General features: G+C 44.1%; 1 protein-coding gene and 3 non-coding genes across 6 annotated transcripts in view; all 4 read right to left on the reverse strand.

The window, feature by feature from the left end:
* Window positions 1-4,028: 4,028 nt before the first annotated feature.
* Window positions 4,029-18,232, reverse strand: part of kpnb1 (karyopherin (importin) beta 1) — a 30,721-nt gene continuing 16,517 nt past the window's right edge. For 2 of the 3 annotated variants that reach the window (XM_062532417.1, XM_062532415.1), the window contains exons 14-22: window positions 16,407-16,478; window positions 15,638-15,782; window positions 14,770-14,852; window positions 10,622-10,729; window positions 9,793-9,936; window positions 8,575-8,680; window positions 7,730-7,844; window positions 7,083-7,244; window positions 4,029-6,496 (exon numbers count right to left, since the gene is read on the reverse strand). In XM_062532417.1, coding sequence (XP_062388401.1) covers window position 6,496; window positions 7,083-7,244; window positions 7,730-7,844; window positions 8,575-8,680; window positions 9,793-9,936; window positions 10,622-10,729; window positions 14,770-14,852; window positions 15,638-15,782; window positions 16,407-16,478 — 936 coding nt within the window. In that variant the 3' untranslated portion in view covers window positions 4,029-6,495. The remainder of the gene's footprint in view (window positions 6,497-7,082; window positions 7,245-7,729; window positions 7,845-8,574; window positions 8,681-9,792; window positions 9,937-10,621; window positions 10,730-14,769; window positions 14,853-15,637; window positions 15,783-16,406; window positions 16,479-18,232) is intronic. The other variant, XM_062532416.1, reaches the window with a different exon arrangement.
* LOC134077686 (small nucleolar RNA SNORA79) lies at window positions 6,673-6,817 on the reverse strand. The gene has a single exon (XR_009938728.1). It is a non-coding gene; the product is annotated as a small nucleolar RNA SNORA79 (small nucleolar RNA).
* LOC134077685 (small nucleolar RNA SNORA79) lies at window positions 8,114-8,258 on the reverse strand. Its single transcript, XR_009938727.1, has one exon. It is a non-coding gene; the product is annotated as a small nucleolar RNA SNORA79 (small nucleolar RNA).
* On the reverse strand, window positions 8,899-9,043 carry LOC134077684 (small nucleolar RNA SNORA79). Its single transcript, XR_009938726.1, has one exon. It is a non-coding gene; the product is annotated as a small nucleolar RNA SNORA79 (small nucleolar RNA).

Genomic DNA, 18,232 nt, shown 5'->3' on the forward strand with positions numbered 1-18,232 from the left:
CGCTCTATTCTACTTCCCACAGAAACCTACAAACCCCACCCGCTCGGTCGTTTCACTTCCGCAAATTCTCTCGCCCTCCCTCTCTCGCTGTTGGACAAAGCAATGCCGCTTCAAGATGGAGATGTCAACACAGCTACAGTATTTTATATGCTAAAATTTGGGAACGTTCAGATGTCAACGTAGGTTATGGGTGTAACGGCTTCAGGTGAGCGTACCCTGATAGCCTGACATACCAAGGTTACCCCAAAAAGGCTTCTACCCTGACGTCGGCTACAGTAGACCAGCCCTGTGACAGATGGCAAATTGTTACACATACAGCATAATACAAAATAAGTGATGATAATGTCACATTTTAAAAGTAGCCTAGGCTAGCCTACAATATTGACACTACTTATTATTATTATTATTATTATTATTATTATTACTATTATTATTATTATTATTATTATTAAAGATATAGGCGCTAATCTGTTATAAATTTGCCATGGCCTTATGGTATGATCTAATGATCTAGGGTTGATAACCGAAATATTTAGAATCAAGAAGAAAGAAGAACCGGGACTGGTTATAGCGCTCAGGAATCAATAAAATGTTGAGTTTGGTTTTACAATTCCTAAAAATAAAAGCTCATTGATAGAACAAAGAAAAATAAAAATAAAAAAAGTTGTTCACATTTTGGAGACTCAACTGACTGACTGATCTATGATCCCCTATTTTGAGACTGACTCATCAACAAGGCCTAGCAGTTGTTTAAATGATCTGCTTAAGGTGCATACTGGATCAATACTTTTAATTGGCCTATATTAACTTTTTAAATGTTCAGTTAAGGCTTACAAAGACTGGAATAATGAATAAAGATCAAATCCATATTTTTATCAAAATATTTTCTTTTTGGAATTGAGATGAGGAATAGATAGGATCCAGAATCGATAAGCAGAAATGGAATCCAAATCGATACAATTTTAACAATACTCAGCTCTAATTGTAAAGTCTTTTGGAGTTTTAGACCAAGTAACTTGGTAAATTCTTTATACGTATAAATGAATGGTGTTAACACACATATCATTCCCTCATGTAAGGTTAGTTCTGTCTTCACTAATCTAAAGGACACAAACAGTACACATTTCAGTATGCAGCCAGCACTGTTTTATGATTCATGGAGAAATACTGTGAAGACTGTAGGTGTATAGGATGTGTCCACCGGGTGGCAGTAGCGAGCAGAAGTGGTCTCCAGGGGGCCCCTCATATTTGCTGGCCTTGGGCAGACACACACACACAGTTCCCAACGTTCCAAATTTTGCTCTGATCACTACATCAGTATGCACAGACACAATCTATTACAATAATCCCAAAAATCTCACTTGTTTATTAGAGTAACACTGATTCTTGTCTAGATTAGCCAGAGATGATAATGACTGACATTCAAAATTGCTTACATGTTGGTCAGCCTACCGACAACCTCTTGGGAACCTTCGGTCTGTTTTGCCTTATTGGTATACTGTTTTGGTAGTCCTCTGGTGAGTCAGCCATCACAGCAGAAGGCAGCTTTCGCTGAAGTTGTCCTCTGGACATAAGCGTTGCCTAGGTTTCAACTAGAAATGGGCCTTATTATCAATACACGGGAATAATTCCACCCCATTACCAGAATTAGTGATACAGTATCGTGATATTAGGTGATGACATGTTTATAGTCTATGTGCTGCTGCAAGATGGACAGCTCACATGTAGAACGAGAGCAAAGATGATTCAAACTGAAGACGAGGAAGAGATCCTTGCTGATGATGGTCAGGATTATGTTTGTACGACTCTCAAGACTGACTTGACTCGTGGCTGAGAAAACTGAACAGTTCCATTTCCATATCATCATTTATACTGTTGTTGCCAAAAATATCCAGACATATCGTGATCTAGTTTTAAGTCTGTGTCTCCCATCCCTAGACGAGGTGATCTGGATAACTCAGAAATTCTAGGCCACTTTGTGTGGTGCTCAACACTGCATGCATGATCATGAAATCTTGCACAAAAAAAAGATCCAAAACAAAGAACTTAAGTTTTCCATCATTAAGTAAATCACTCATTAAAGCAATATGGCCACTTTGTGTAATGGAGGACTTGAAAATGAAAGTGATTTGTACATTGTGAAAAAAAAAAAAAGATTCTTGCTGTTGTGTGGATTAGTTGTGATAATGACGTTAAGGGTCAGGGGGTCAATGAAATGATGGCTGTGTTATACTCAGCACCAACATACATCACATTTGCTAGACCTATATTGCAACAACAGTCATCAAATTCTTAACTAAACTGGTTCCCATGTCTTTTGTGCGCCAAAAAGGTTGCGACAATTCTAATCCAAGGTCCATGGTGATTTGGGCAAACTGTTCAGTCTCGCTACTCTATCTAGTTCATGGGACGTAGCCAACTGCACCTTTGAGAACAAGTGTAGAACTATTTACCTACATAGATTGGAGAGGTAGATGAAATCAACATGTAGTCTGGCTACCACCATACTGCTCGATCTTTTAAGGTTGAACATTAGTCTGGGGAGTCTGCGCTTTATTTCTACTGCACAAGAGGCGTGATCAATGGGCATAATTCAAATGACATCTTTTGGATAAGCTAGTTTGTGATTGGACCCAAAGGTTGGAGACAGGGAGCAGGGGAGATAGATGTGCAGGTTTCCAGCCTGTTCTGCCAGGCGAAATCCAAATTCGCCAGCAGGTCAGGCATGGTTCACCCAACCTGACCAACATGTACAGCAGGTGGTGTTGCAAGGAGATCCGAGGTAGCCTAAGGTAAGGAGTGGCAGGTCTGAGGAGAGCTCTGCCCTCAATCATCTAAATACCAAGAACCATTTAAGTGGCCCCAGTCGTGGCGCGACTGGCTGGGGCACCTGCATCGCATGCCGGCGACCCGGGTTCGATTCCCGCCCCGTGGTCCTTTCCGGATCCCACCCTACTCTCTCTCCTACTCGTTTCCTGTCACCCTACACTGTCCTGTCCAATTAAAGGCATAAAAGCCCAAAAAAATATCTTTAAAAAAAAGAACCATTTAAGGTTCTTTTTGAGAACACATCTTTATATACTACATTTAACCATTCCTAAACTGCATGGTCATCGCTCATCAACCTACACCTCGGAGAATGCATACTAGATCATATCAACACAGGCCTATAAGCTGAACCTCAGCTCACCAATGCAAAATGTCAGGAACAGGAAGCAACGTTGACAGAACACAGCGGCAGGGGAGGTGAGGACAACGAAGTGAAAAGTGTGGCATGTTGGGCCTAGAGACAAAATGTGTTGAGATTTGACAGGTGAACACGCCCATATACCCATTCTTTTAAACTGGTATGCTTTTTGTGCCAACAGGGTCAGTTGTTCTTTGAACTGCACAGGTGCATCTCATAACAGAGAGCATAGTGGAAAGGTTTACAGAAAGTTAACTTTAATTTATTCTAGATTCAATAAGCAGGGGCTATTTCAAGATTTTTTTGCTTTCACATCTTAATGACTACAGCTTACAGCTCAAGGAAATCAAACATTATAGTATCTCAATGTGAGAAAGAATTCAGAATGAAATGTCAACCTTTGAAGAGCTCTGATCAGCTAATTAAGTAAAAGAAAAAAAAAAAATCTCAGTCTAGACATGGCAATTAAAAGTTTTTCCCACAATACTCACTTATTTTGAGATTCACCTGTGAACAGAACTAGCAGGCTTTTGCCTCTGCTTGCATAACTCAAGCGTTCATCCGACCGCAGGTTCGAACATTCCACTTGTGTTGTGTTGTAATTTAGCCCTATAAACAGGTAATCTTAAATTGTTTCCGCTTTACCCCCCCCCCCCCCACCCCTTTAAAAGAAAACGGAGAATAACTGTAGTTGTCCAACTTGACATTTTGCATTTCAGTTAGAATGTATTAGCATTGTATGGATACCGCTAACAATACAATTGTAAAAGTTCAAGTGTTGGACCATCAACAGTGGACAAATAGGTTCAAAAACACAGCACTGACACTCATGCAAGTATGCTCCCTGCAAGTATTTCAAGCTCTATTTATTTCAAACCACAAAAAGAACAGAACATGATCGTTCTTCAAGCCATAGTGGACAGATCAACACCAGCCCATCTCAACAAAGAACAGAAAGGAAACCTCTGTTGGGCCTTCAAAGAACTATATGCTTGTGTACTCCACAGTCTTTTCATGTGCGGGGGCATATTAAGACAAGCACTTTATGTTGTGTTCGCACAGGTACACAGTACAACTGTTCTTCTGGAGCGACAGACAGCTGAGGATTCATCACAAGATGTGTTGATATTGATACAGCATATGCTGGCGTCCAGCTCGACATTGCCAAACATGGAGGAGTAATTTGTAAAAGTCTGGAGTGAAGACGATGTCATGTTAAGATAGTGCTGGGGCTTCAGAGTGCAGAATAAGGGAACAATGCACTCCCCTATACACTCTGATGTCATAATGGGTATTTGGGGGGGTGGGGTGGGGTGGGGGGTCGTTTCCACGGAAACAGAGTCCATTTCTCTGGTCTGCCTTGGCTAGCAACCATTCAAGACAAAAAAAAAGCAAGAAAATAAAAACCAATTACCACAAATGCTAGGGGGAATGTTTGATATTATTTTATTGTTTTTCTTTTTTTTCTTTTTCATAGCAATGGAAAAATATAACCTTATACAAACGTCTCCGGTTCTCGTAGTTTTATTTTTAGACAAGCTTGGCGAATGACCCTTCCCCAGCTAAGTAGCTAAGTGCAGCAAGAATTCAACATCAGGGAAACTGAAAGGGGGAGAAAAAAAAGAAAGAAAAATTAAGGGGAAGAGCACATCGAGCCCAATCGACTAGTCCCACATTATGGGTCAATTGTAGGGTTTCTCTGCAATCCTCAAGGCGACAGTATTCTTTTTCTGTTGCTTTATTTACTACTAAATGCAACCGTCCAGAAAGGCTCCCCTCTTTCTGCCCTCGTCATCTTGACATGGATTTTGGCACTCTTTTTTTAAAAAAGAAAATCCCAACTCATTCCCTCTCCTGCGTTAAAAGCCGAGGAGACTAAGTGTAGCAGGATGAAGCTAGTGCTTTATCATTTTTCACACACACACACCGCTAGTGATCCCCATGTGTTCCCAACACGGTGCTGGAGTATCAGGAGCTGGTCCGCCTCAGCCCCTTCACAGCACACAATGTCTTGCATCTCTCGGTCGTCTATTGGTGGGGACCGGCAAGAAAGGGTTGTATACCTAGAAGCCCATACTGAAGACAACAACTTCAATGCCTTTTTAAAAGAATGAAAAGAACAAAAAAATAAAAATAAGAGCATAGACAAGAAAAAAAAAGAAGAGTCGGTACATCGGTTGGTGATCTGCTCGCAGGAAAAACAAAAAAGTAGAGAACCCTTCCGCCAATTCAATCAAGTGCTGCCGATATTTTTCCTACGAACTTCTCAATAAGCAAAACTCCCAAAATATCGGCTTCGGAAATGCAACTCACTGAAATTTGTGTCAAGCTATTGTTTTTATTATTATTTAATTATTAATATTATTCATTTTAAGTTGAAGAAACGGGAGGGGAAAGAGACAGCAAATCCCTCCCTCGTCACTCATACAAGATACACACTCGATCACAATCAACGGCTCGATCGTGCCGTCAGCCGCCTTCGTATCCAGCAGTGAGCCTGGGCCTTGCATCCTTCCTGGTGCCGAACGATTGCATTTTGCCTAATGGTTAAGTCCCGATATAGATACGCTCTGATAAGTGTCAGAATTATTGGACCATTCCTGTTCAAAGTCTGCATCCGAGGATAGTGCTTGGTAAGAATAAGGGAAAACAAAAATGTGCGGGGGGAAAATAAAAAACAAAATTAAAAAAAATAATGCAGAACAGATATGGTAGTCCTCAGAGCTCTCAAAGAGCAGAAAATAAGTCACGTCCTTCTGGTTGTTGTTTTTTTTTGCAAAAGAAACCACATTTTGGCAGTTTGTTAGTTTTTTTTTCTGTTTGTTTTTTTTCCTACTCGGGTAATCCTGTTGTTGGGACTAATAATCATTTGAATAGAGTTCTAGAGAACTAGCCAGCTACAGCATTCCGGTTTGGAGTCCATGTCGTCAGGTCAAAGTTTAAGTCCACAGGTCGCAGAAGAGGAGGCCAGGGGCGGGTGGGGGTAATTTTCAGGGCGTTGGGTAGAGGTGGGAGGGGGGGCTCCACGGTTCCGCCGGCGACTGCTGGAATTGTACTCAGAAGGTGGTGTGATGTCGATCCTCACGCTCGCTCGCTCTCTTTCGCTCGCTCACGCTTACTCTCTCTCTCTCGCGCTCTCTCTCTCTCTCTCTCTCTCGCACTCGTTCACACTCTCACTCTCATCTCGGCACACACTTCATTCCTGCATTTGCCCCAGCGGGGGGCAAAAGACAGAAGAAATTCCAGTGGGGTGTTTTTTTCATTTATCATTTTGGAATTTTTCTTCAACTTCCCCAACCAGCATCTAATCTGAAAAGGAAGGGAGGGGGAGAAATCAGAAAAGGGGGAATTTCAGTGACCCAAATAATCTCGCACACATTCCTAAAACATACGATGAAAGTAACTCACAGTACCTCCCCACAAGAGTTTCGAAAGGTTTACTTTGTGGATAATTTTAGTAAGTGATTTATTATTCATTCCATTTCCTTTGTTGGGTCCCGCAAAACCAGGAGTGCAAAAAAGGCAGCCCTGCTGCCTGCTGCACACTGGGTGAAATAGGCCCTGTTTGATCTGTGACGACCTAAAATCCTGACATGCCAGAGCTTAGAGCAGCAGGAGGAATAATCGTCAGGAGGCCATGCTAAACATGACCACACTTAACACAACATAATTTACCACCTCGGACACAATATGATATACCACCTATCAACAAATGTTTAGCAAATTTTAACACATTGTTTCCCAGTGGTTGGTGCACAGGTAGAGAACTAGTGTTTGCATGCCATTACGGTGTGTTGTCATGGACACAACAAGCCTTTGGTAGCCTAGGTCATGTAGCTTGTGTGTGTGTGTGTGTGTGTGTGTGTGTGTGTGTGTGTGTGTGTTTGAGACGTACCAGGCCTGGCTCTTGAGCTTGCGTAGCTCCTTGGTGGCCCAGGTGGCGAGGGTCTTGGTCTTGCTGGTCTTGGAGCGGCGTCCTTCGGTCAGCAGGTCGTTGATCTGGGGCCGCAGCTCAACCAGCTTCATCACGTCCTTGCCGAAGGCCGTGCACAGGTCTCTGTAGAGCACAACACACACAGGGTTGGTTAGTTAGTACATCCCACACACACACACTCAGCTACGTCAGAAGACAACACACAGTTAGTTCGTACACACGCAGACACGTTCATATATCCTCCACACACACTCAGCTACGCCAAAACACAACACACACATAGGGTTAGTTAGTACACACTTGCTTATATAAACACACTCCCTGTAACACACACTCCTTCCTTCACTTCCTGTTGCAGAGAGGCAGGTCATACACACAACAACTTCCTGGTCTATAGTTCTCGTTACCTACTCTTAAAGTCATGCTCACTTACCCTTACACATAAACAAACAGACTAAAACACAAACTTAGGCACACACACATACACGTCACATTTCCTGATCTAGAGAGAACCCATCTCCCTTTCCCACTAACACACAGCCCAAAAACAAAGAGAGACACAAACACAACACACACAGACACCACACAGACACCACACACAACCTTACCCTATGAGTCCGGCAGCATTGGCTACCACCCCATCGGAGTGGTCCTCGTCCTCTGCGATATGGTGGATGAAGGAGAGGATGAACTCCACCCTGGGCTGGACCAGCATCACGTCCGCTGAAACCCAACAACAACACGGGAGAGCGTCACTTCCACCCGCCACGCTCAGGGAACAACATCAACATCAACAACAACAATAACGACAACAACAACACAGGAAGGCGCGCCTGTCCTACTAAAATGCACCGATTGATGTCATTTTGGTCCCAAACTTAACTCATCGAAAAATAAACCATAGACCACTATGCGTCATCAGAATGGAGTTCTTTTATATAGCATTTGTTTGTGGTTGTCGTTTTGTCACAAAAAAACGCTTCACACTTTGTGAGTGTTGGGTCCCGCAAAACCAGGAGTGCAAAAAAGGCAGCCCCGCTGCCTGCTGCACACTGGGTGAAATAGGCCCTGTTTGATCTGTGACGACCTAAAATCCTGACATGCCAGAGCTTAGAGCAGCAGGAGGAATAATCGTCAGTAAAGCGCAGAATGTGCACGTTGGTGTAATACATTCTTATCATGCCCGAGACGGTGCATGATCATTGCAATAGGGCTCCAAACTGAGGCTTGGCATATAGCATACAGCTTCTCGTATAGAACCATTCAAAAGAAGATACTTAGCGCAATAACAAAGCTACTTGACAACATTCACATACAAAGCTACTTGACAACATTCACATACAAACACCTGACAAGAAATGTCATTCATTCAAGGAAGATAACCCAGTAGAGGGGCGCCAGGACTTTAGCCTGGCTGTGGGAGCGATGAGCCTGTGACGTGTGGTGTACTTACGGTGCACATTCTCCTGGTCTCCCTTCAGGCCCTGGATGATGCCCGTGTAGGCCTCCAGACAGCCTTCCCTTAACTCGTTCAGGTAGTCCACCATGTCATAGTCCGTCTGGAGCAAACACACACACACACACGTTTTTATCGATTAGCTTCCTAGGAATGCTAAACAGTGTGGGTCAGGGAGAAACTGACTGAAATGAAAGAATTATAGCAAGAGGTTCAAAGTATAAAGAGGTTTGATTTAAGTCAGCTGATAACTTTACGAAAGGGTTTGTAGTTTTGTCGCTTTGACACGTGGCTAAAACAAGATTTTGATACACTTTGCGCATGTGTTGGGTCCCGCAAAACCAGGAGTGCAAAAAAGGCAGCCCCGCTGCCTGCTGCACACTGGGTGAAATAGGCCCTGTTTGATCTGTGACGACCTAAAATCCTGACATGCCAAAGCTTAGAGCAGCAGGAGGAACGGTCGTCAGGAGGAAAGAGGAGACGGACATTTCAGGAGTATTGTACACAGATAGGGCACAGACACGGTCAGAGGCAAGGGCCCACAGCAGAGGTACGGAAGCACAAAGGAGGAAGTGGACAAGAGAGTCAACAAGTAGTACTTCCCGAGTACCAGTACACTGTTCAAAATAAAAGTCTTATCAGTACCTCCTGAGCACCGCTACTCTGCACTGCTGAGACTTTTATTTTGAAGCACACACACACACACACACACACCGGATCTGGCCAATTAAAAATAGAATTACTTGAAAAGGTGTCTGAGTTAGGGGCAGATGCCAGACCGGAAGAATATAGGTGCAATTGGAACTACTTCAACCAACTACATTAACCGGAATTACTCTAGCTGGAACTACTTTAAAAGGAACTGAAACTACTTTATGTGGAACTGCTGGAAGACCAGCACAGACAGACACAAGCAGGAACATGCGAGAACAAGCATGGTGGACAGGGACAGTGGGTGCCTCTCGTTCGTCTTTTTATCCGTCCTCCCTTCCTTCCTTGGTCCTCGTTCCCACTGATCTAGATAAAGAATGATGGGGCGGCAACAATGGGGTAGTCCATCCAGTTTTCTGTATAGATCAGTGGGAACGAGCCTAAAGAGCCGAGCATCTGGGAGGGATGTTGAGAGGCACCCAGTGTGAAGGGGACGGTACCAAGGAAGGCAGGGATGGGACAGACTGGACGGAGGGTGTTGCTGTGAGAAGAGCGATTCGGTACCTTGTCCACTTGGGCCTGAGAGGCCTGCTGGAGGGTGTCCAGCACGATGTCCAGGTACTTCTTGAACTCTCCCCCGATGGCCAACGCGATGTCGCCGAACGCAGACAGGATCTGGGGCTTCACCGACCTGTGCACATTCTCATTCTGGAGAGGAGGACACAGCAGTCAAACACCAGTCCAAGGACACACAATTTGATGTGAAATTGATTATTTGGTCACTTCACCAGAACCAAGCAACCATGATATGGATTCTCCTGAAGCCCAAAAATGCATTCAAACTGCGTGCCTTGTAGGTCTCAGATTGCATTTAGGTTTATGCATCATCACATCAGCGTGGTGCATGATTTCTCATCATAGACCAGACACCAAGCCAAACAAAAACACTGCACAATTTCATCAATAAAAAACACTCCTTAATTTCATCATAGTTGCAGTTCAACTGGTCTCACAGTATTCTACTTTGAAGCTAAGCATTTTGTCCTTTTTAACCACAATTCTGTTGTCAAACTTTTTTTTTTTACACTGAAAAAAGATAACTGAAAAGAGACCGTAATAGCAAACAGGAGCGATCGAGGAAGGAAGTCAAGGATGAAAGGACATTCCCAGCAATATAAACCCTACAGGCAGTTGTACTCATTGATGCACTTATTCTAACTTCTATCTCTTTTTAAATGTATTAATTATTGCTGGAATTGTTGTGAGAATTGCTTTACAAAGCTTGAAATGTTTCCCATGTTGCAAGTCGCGTTGGCTCAAAACCATCAGCCTAATGTAATGAAATGTAATGAATGAATGGTAATGTAATATATCCAAGTGCACAGCGACTCACCCCCAGGTTCTCCAGCAGCAGTTGCATCATCTCGTCACAGTAAGGCAGAATGTTGGTCATCAGGGCTCGGCACAGGTCGCAGACCAGCCCCACGGCAGCCAGACATACCTGAGCACAAGTGGGACAGGACAGGAGGAAGGTAAGCGTGAGACCTCAGCCTACAGGTGCCCATTTTCCCAGCAGATAGATGATCAGAGACGATCAGGATGATGGTCAACCAGGAAATAGGCTTTATTCTTTCAGTGACCAGCTTCACCAAAAGGATTCAACCATGTCTCTAACTCAACTGAGAAATGACCTGAGCTTAAGTATGTTCCAAACAAAAGGGGGGGGTGTGACCTCTAGTTTCACCACAGTATGAATATGCAATAGATGTAGAGGGGGGGCAGGGGGGGGGCACGGGGGGCTGGTCCTTCTGGAGGGGTTGTTAATCAGGAGGACCGCACGTTGCACCTGAACAAATGTTATGCTAATAGGATAGTTTCTGAGTGCTTGGAGCAGCTATCAGCAATGATGGGAAGGCGTGAAAACCCTAAACGTTCCTTCACACCTCGTATCTATACACACACCGTCACACTTGAGAGGCACAGAAAGTCTTCCATTCAATCCTAAAGCTAGATCTAGAGAATGTATAAAACAAGAAATAAAAAAAACACTAGCGAACATCACAACTATATTTCACTAGTCCTCCCAAACATTCACAGTTCACAACCTAAAGCAGAGTGTGTGTGTGTCTGATGCTAAGGTCCCCATAGCATCCTAGCCTGCTCTCTCTTTCTCTCTGTGTCTGATGCTAAGGCCCCCATAGCATCCTAGCCTGCTCTCTCTTTCTCTCTGTGTCTGATGCTAAGGTCCCCACAGCATCCTAGCCTGCTCTCTCTTTCTCTCTGTCTGATGCTAAGGTCCCCACAGCATCCTAGCCTGCTCTCTCTTTCTCTCTGTCTGATGCTAAGGCCCCCATAGCATCCTAGCCTGCTCTCTCTTTCTCTCTGTGTCTGATGCTAAGGCCCCCATAGCATCCTAGCCTGCTCTCTTTCTCTCTGTGTCTGATGCTAAGGCCCCCATAGCATCATTGCGCTCTTGCTCTCGGCCTGTGTGTGTTTCTCCGATGCTAAGGACTCCATAGCATCCTAGCTGTGTGTGAGACGCCATGAGAAAGGCCTCCATAGTATTCTAGCTGTGTGTGTGTGTGTGTGTGTGTGTGTGTGTGTGTGTGTGTGTGTGTCCACAGCACCCTGTCCCCCCTGCTGCGCCCAGGCTGGAGCAGCTGTGTGTGGGGTCAGAGGTCGCCTCAGTACAAGGTGGGTCTGGTTTGAGGGCGAAGGCTACTCTGAATACATGTTTGCATCATAGTATCAAATATGAATATTGAGAAATGGGCAAGAAAGCGTGCTTGAAAATGTTAACGATTCAAACTATGTTGAATTCTATATTGCCATACGTATTTGCTGACAGCCAGCCTCCTCGTCCAACATCAGTGTGTGATCTCACAAATGCACTTCAGAGAGAATGTTTAAAAATTCCCATAAACACACTCCAAAACCTCGTGGAAAGCCTTCCCAGAAGAGTTGAAGCTGTTATAGGTGCAGAGGGTGAACCGACATCATATTAAACCCTATGGATTAAGAATGGGATGTGACTGCAGTTCATATGTGAGTCAAAACAGGTGAGCAAATACTTTTGCCAATATAGTGTATGACTAGATAGAGGTGTATAGATTAACACCACCACCACTAGACTTCTTACTTACACAGCAAAGCATACTGGGTTAAATGGAACTAAGTCTCCAATGAACTGTTAACCAAACTCGGGACCCTTCTACGTCAGAAAAACGACCATTCACATGGTCAACTCAGGAAAGACCATAGATGCTCAAAGCAACACCTAATCATTCAGACTCAGAGTTGTAAGGAGGTGGCCACAAGGGCTGGCTTCTTGGAGGATCGTTAATCAGGAGGACCGCGCCTTGCACCTGGCCGAATGTTATGCTAATAGGACAGTTTCTGAGTGCTTGGAGCAGCTATTAGGAACTATTTCTGCACACTTAGCATCCATACAAAGGGTCACATGTAAGAGGCAGTAGAGGTACTGCAGTTTGAATCCTATCTTGCTGCAGTTTGAACCATATCTTAAAGCTAATAATCTTTAAATTAACTTTATCTTTATCTATTAATACGGCTCAAACAAATAAACCATTAGATCGCTCAGATCAAGACTGATAAGATTCAAAGGCTAATATCAACTACTGTATAAGCAATCCATCAAGAAATGCAAATACAGCACACCATCAACAGTAAACGGTTTACCAAGCCATTAAACCGCATATGCTCAATCAATCCCAACAGTCACAACAGAAGAGAGCCTGGTTATAGTGGTGGTGATGGCAAGACCGCTAAATCAGAGCACTAGGTTCCTGCACGAGTTATCTAACTTAACTAAGACCAGGGGCCTCATTTATAAAACTTTGCGCAGGATGTACGCCAGAAGATGGCGTGCGCTCAAAACTCAGAAAGTGCGTGCGCACAGAAATATTCTGATTTATAAAACCGTGCGCACGCACGTTCCACGCCAATTTCCCTTCATAAATCAAGCTCTACTCTACATTTGCGGCACCTGTGCGTACCTCAAGACACACCCATAATTGCTTATAAATATTCAGGGAAACGCCCTTAATGAATATTGATGTCTGTGGACAACATGCCAAAAACAGCGGGAAAGACAAAAAACGCAACTTCATTGACTGTTTGTGGGTTCATAAATGGCGTGAGCAGCCACCGTTTCAGCGGATATCCACTGTCACCTACAACATAACTTGAATGAGTAAAGGGTGAATGTTTAGAAATGGTCGAAAATTGTTACAAATTCTTTTAGGATTTACACACAGGATTTAAACACGATTCGCCCGCACCTACAGTACAAGCCACCATCGCGCACAGCTCCAGCATTCAGTCTGCGCCCAACGCTGCTACAGTAGCCTATGTCTCAATATGAATCAGGCCAACATTTGTGAGCAACATGTCCGTGTCACATTATATAACTTGGACATTGAGGGAATGAAAATATGCTTCCTGTTAACAAAGGCACATTTATTTTCACTCGGTGCTCTTATAGCAATATGATTGCAGTCAATAGCACGGATCACATTTGGGAAATTAGACTTTGCTGCGTTTTTATTTGCCTCTTCACCGTGTAAGGAAAGTTCATGTAGTTTGGTGATGAAGCAGTAACACCTCCTAACACGTCTGGCAAAATTCGGCTGAAGGTTGGCTATTCCAGTCCGGTCAGCCAGTTCTCGATTCAGCCAGTGGCAAGAAAGCCGATGCAAGTCAGCACTTACTATAGCCTACCATTTGCAAGCTAACAAGCAACATGTTTGAGCCTTGATGTATTATTGACAAAGAACAAAACATGCATGAAAGCCATAAGTGGATAATTAACTAAACATACATAGGCATAGCCTATCAGCATGTCTTTCTCGCATCAAATAAGATGGAATTTTTGACGGGCGCACGAAACAACAATCAACCACGTTTTAGATTTTAAACAGGATTAGGTTAAGGCAGTTATGTCATTGATGCGCGTCATTGCGCGATGTTATGCTTGTGTTAAACTTCAATTATTGAACCAATTTCGGGTCGCTGTACCTGTTTCCTCCTGAGGTCGCAGTTTCTGCTTTTCCCTTTTTTGTGCGTACGCATGGGTCAGAGCTTGCGTGGAGGTGCGCACATTTTCCCGTCAAGTTCACTTTTTATAAATACCAAAGCTTGCGTAGAATGAGGCGTACGCATTCTTTTGTGCGTACGCATCGTTTATAAAGGAGGCCCCAGAGCATCCATCGAATATTTTTTAGCTTATCTGGGGTTTGCCCCCCCCCCATTTCTCGTGACTCACAACCTCAGCTTAGTTCTCAGTTGGGGACTCCTTCATGACTTGGCCTGGCTGATAATGCGCCTGATTCTGCGCTCATGTCATAGTGGGTCTCAGAAACCGTGTGTAGGTTATGCATCAGTGCTTCAGAGTGGTGCATGGTTTCTCATCACAGACCAGACATGCTCCAGTCCATTCCCCAGTGAAATACAAAAGGGAGGGAGAGGTGTGTGTGTGTGTGTGTGTGTGTGTGTGTGAGAGAGAGAGGGAGGATAACCTACCTGGTACTCTTGATAGTTCTTGAGTCCGATACCCAGGAAAGGCTTGAAGGCATCCATGTATTTTAAAAAGTCACTGCCCAGAACTACAAGTGAACGGAGACAAACACACACAGACAGACAAGGCATAAGATGACGAAATTCAATTAATTGAAAAAGAAGATGCAGTCCAAGACTGTCCATTGTGTGTGTGTGTGTGTGTGTGTGTGTGTGTGTGTGTGTGTGCGTGTGCGCGCATGCATGCTACACATCGACACAGATCTACACTAAGGCATAGTGAGACATATCACCCCAGCGGTATGTTTATGGAGGTTCATAACTAAGATCACATTTCAAAGCTGGCATGCCGTGTTAATAAAGAGGCTATGTGGAGTATGCCTGCTGGCGTGTGTCACCATTCTCATACCAGTGGGCTTTGGCAAGGAAACCCCTTTATGTGCCTCTCTACAATAAGCCACGGCATGTCTAAGGGTAACGTGTGAAGTTGATTGCATTGTTGTGGCAACGCACACTCATGGTGTGTGTGTGTGTGTGTGTGTGTGTGTGTGTGTGTGTGTGTGTGTGTCTCTACAATGCTAGTGTGGCATATATGAGACAACCACGGGCTCATTGTCCTGAAGTCCAAAAAAAGTATGCACAGCAAATAAGTTCATTCCCAGCTAAAGAGAGTGTGTGTGTGTGTGGTATTGATGGTGTGATTAGTAAATCGTCCAAGCTTTCTGAGAAGCTTTCAAAGGTCTCAGATTATGTGAAGGTTTATGCATCATCACATCAGCGTGGTGCATGGTTTCTCCTCATAGACCAGACAGACAGACTCTGTGTGCGCGTGTGTGTGAGTGTGTGTGTGTGTGTGTGTGTGTGTGTGTGTTACCTTCCACCAGCGTGCTAACGGCCATCAGAGCGTCCTCCTGGACGCCTCCCGAGCCAGCGGTGCTCTGGAACATGCGCAGCAGAGACGCCATCACCACGTCCGAGATCTGGAGCGCATCCTGGTGCTGCACCTTCCTCAACACGTTCTGCAGGAGCGGAGGGGGAGACAGAGACAGAGAGAGAGAGAGAGAGAGAGAGAGAGGGAGAGATAGAGGGAGAGAGAGAGAGAGATACACAGAGAGGGAGAGAGAGAGAGGGAGAGAGATACAGAGAGAGGGAGAGAGATACAGAGAGAGGGAGAGAGAGAGGGAGAGAGAGAGATAGAGATACACAGAGAGGGAGAGAAGGAGAGGGAGAGGGGGGGAGGGAGAGGGAGAGGGGGGAGAAAGCAAGAGTGAGAGATAGATAGATAGATAGATAGATAGATAGATAGATAAGATAGATAGATAATGAGAGAGAGAGTGAGTGCAAGAGAGAGAAAGAGAAATAAAGAGAAAGACAAGTAGGAATGGCAGAGACAAACAGCAGGTAAATAAATCTGCATTATAGGAGATAAGGCTGTTAAAACATCATCATATAAGGTTGCTAAAACCTTTATAAAAATGTATAACCGTGTGTCTTGCAGGTCTCAGATTACGTTATGGTTTATACATCACTGAATCAGCGTGGTGCATGATTTCTCCTCATAGACCGGAATAACTTGGCTGGGGAATTGAGAAGCAATGGGAAGCTGGATACACACAGACAGACAGACAGAGAGAGACACACACCTGTAGAGTAGCGCAGAGCAGCGACTGAAGGTCATTGAACTGGATTCTGTCGGATGTGCTTTGGATGTGAGACTGCAAGAGAACACCACACACACACACACATTAGAACATTAAAAGACCATGTTCTACGATAACACACACATTAGAACATGAAAAGATCATGTTCTACCATAACCCGTATACACACACGCGCCACGGTCACCTGGTCATAGACGACACATCACTTTGGCTTAAAGCAATAGTTCGGAATTTTGGACATAGGACCTCATTTCCAACTCAGTCTGGGTGATATAGGTCGGTGAAGACCATTTTCAGTGAATTTCTGCCCTTCCTATGAGTTGCAGCGTTATCTCGTGCTAATCTGGTGCCAAGATAACGCAAGTCAACGGTAACATCCAGCCTGCCACTGAAAACACTCCACAGAACACCCGAAACAAATACATTTTAACGTCAGACTATCGATGCACATGCCTAGTGTTGATAGATCCATGTTAGAAATAAAACGAACTTTGCATCGCATTGCAATAGCCTACTTTGTTCCCTGTATGGCAGTGGCGGATTGATATTGAGAAACTAGTCCCTCAAAATGTAATAAATCATTGAGTTGCAAGGTTAGTATTACTTCTAAAATTATTCTATCAACACGGACATGTATATCGATAGTCCGACGATTTAATTGACTTGTCTCGGGTGTGCGGTGGAGTGAGTAAGACTGTTGTTGATGTCAGACTGATGTTACCGTAGAAATGTGTTAGCTCAAAACCAGCGTTAGCAAAGGGGGACGCTGCAACTGAAGGAAGGGGCTAAACGCGATAAAAACGGTCTCCACCGACCTATATCACCTCGGTAAAGTTGGAAATGAGGTCCTATGTCCAAAATTCCGAACTATTCCTTTAAGAATGATGCAACATGGACTGCACTGTATGGCAGCGTAGGCTTTAACTTATATCTTTTAATACAATTAGTACCTATACAAGTAGTACTGCATCAACGACTACCGTAATTTCCCAACTATGAGCTGCATCTTATACGTTGATTTTGCAAAACTTCTCTGGCTATGAGGTTAATACACAGAGGCGATTTATATGGTATAAATATGGTTTTGCTTCCTTTAACTCGCACAGAACTCTGCCCTGTGGCTTATACACAATGCGGCCAATACACAGGAAGTCACGGTGCTGATTACTGCTGATTACGGCTTATTAAAAGAACACGAACCCCAGGCTGGGTAACCAGAGTGTTTTGACCAAATATCACTCTGGTCCCTGTTGGGCAGAACTCTCAGACGGTGTGCCTTGTAAGGTCTCAGATTGCGTTAAGGTTTATGCATCATTGCATCAGCGTGGTGCATGGTTTCTCATCATAGACCAGACATCAGACACCAATACCCTTGCTGGGACTTTGATTATCCCAGTAATTGGGGTTATCACCATCCAAGAGTGTGTGAGTGTGCGTGTCGACACAAGGGTCAATATACACTACTCACAAAAAGTCAGGGATTTTGGCTTTTGGGTGAAATTTCAGGATGAACGTAAAATCCACTATAACTTTTACAGGTGAATGTAATGTGACCACCTCCAAACCTTTGAATGTGTAGTTTCTGTACTGAACATTCCATTTCACCCGAAGGCCAGATATCCCTAACTTTGTGAGTAGTGTACATCTTACACTGTGTTATAAGCTAAGCTCAAGTCAGTAATTACTGCGATCACCATCCAATAGAGGACCTGCTGCAGCCTCTCCATGATGACCAGCATGTGTATGAGTGTGAGAGAGAGAGAGTGTGTGTGTGTGTGTGTGTGTGTGTGTGTGTGTGTGTGTGTGTG

Source organism: Sardina pilchardus, chromosome 3 (genome assembly GCF_963854185.1).
Source record: "Sardina pilchardus chromosome 3, fSarPil1.1, whole genome shotgun sequence".
Taxonomy (NCBI): Eukaryota; Metazoa; Chordata; class Actinopteri; order Clupeiformes; family Clupeidae; genus Sardina; species Sardina pilchardus.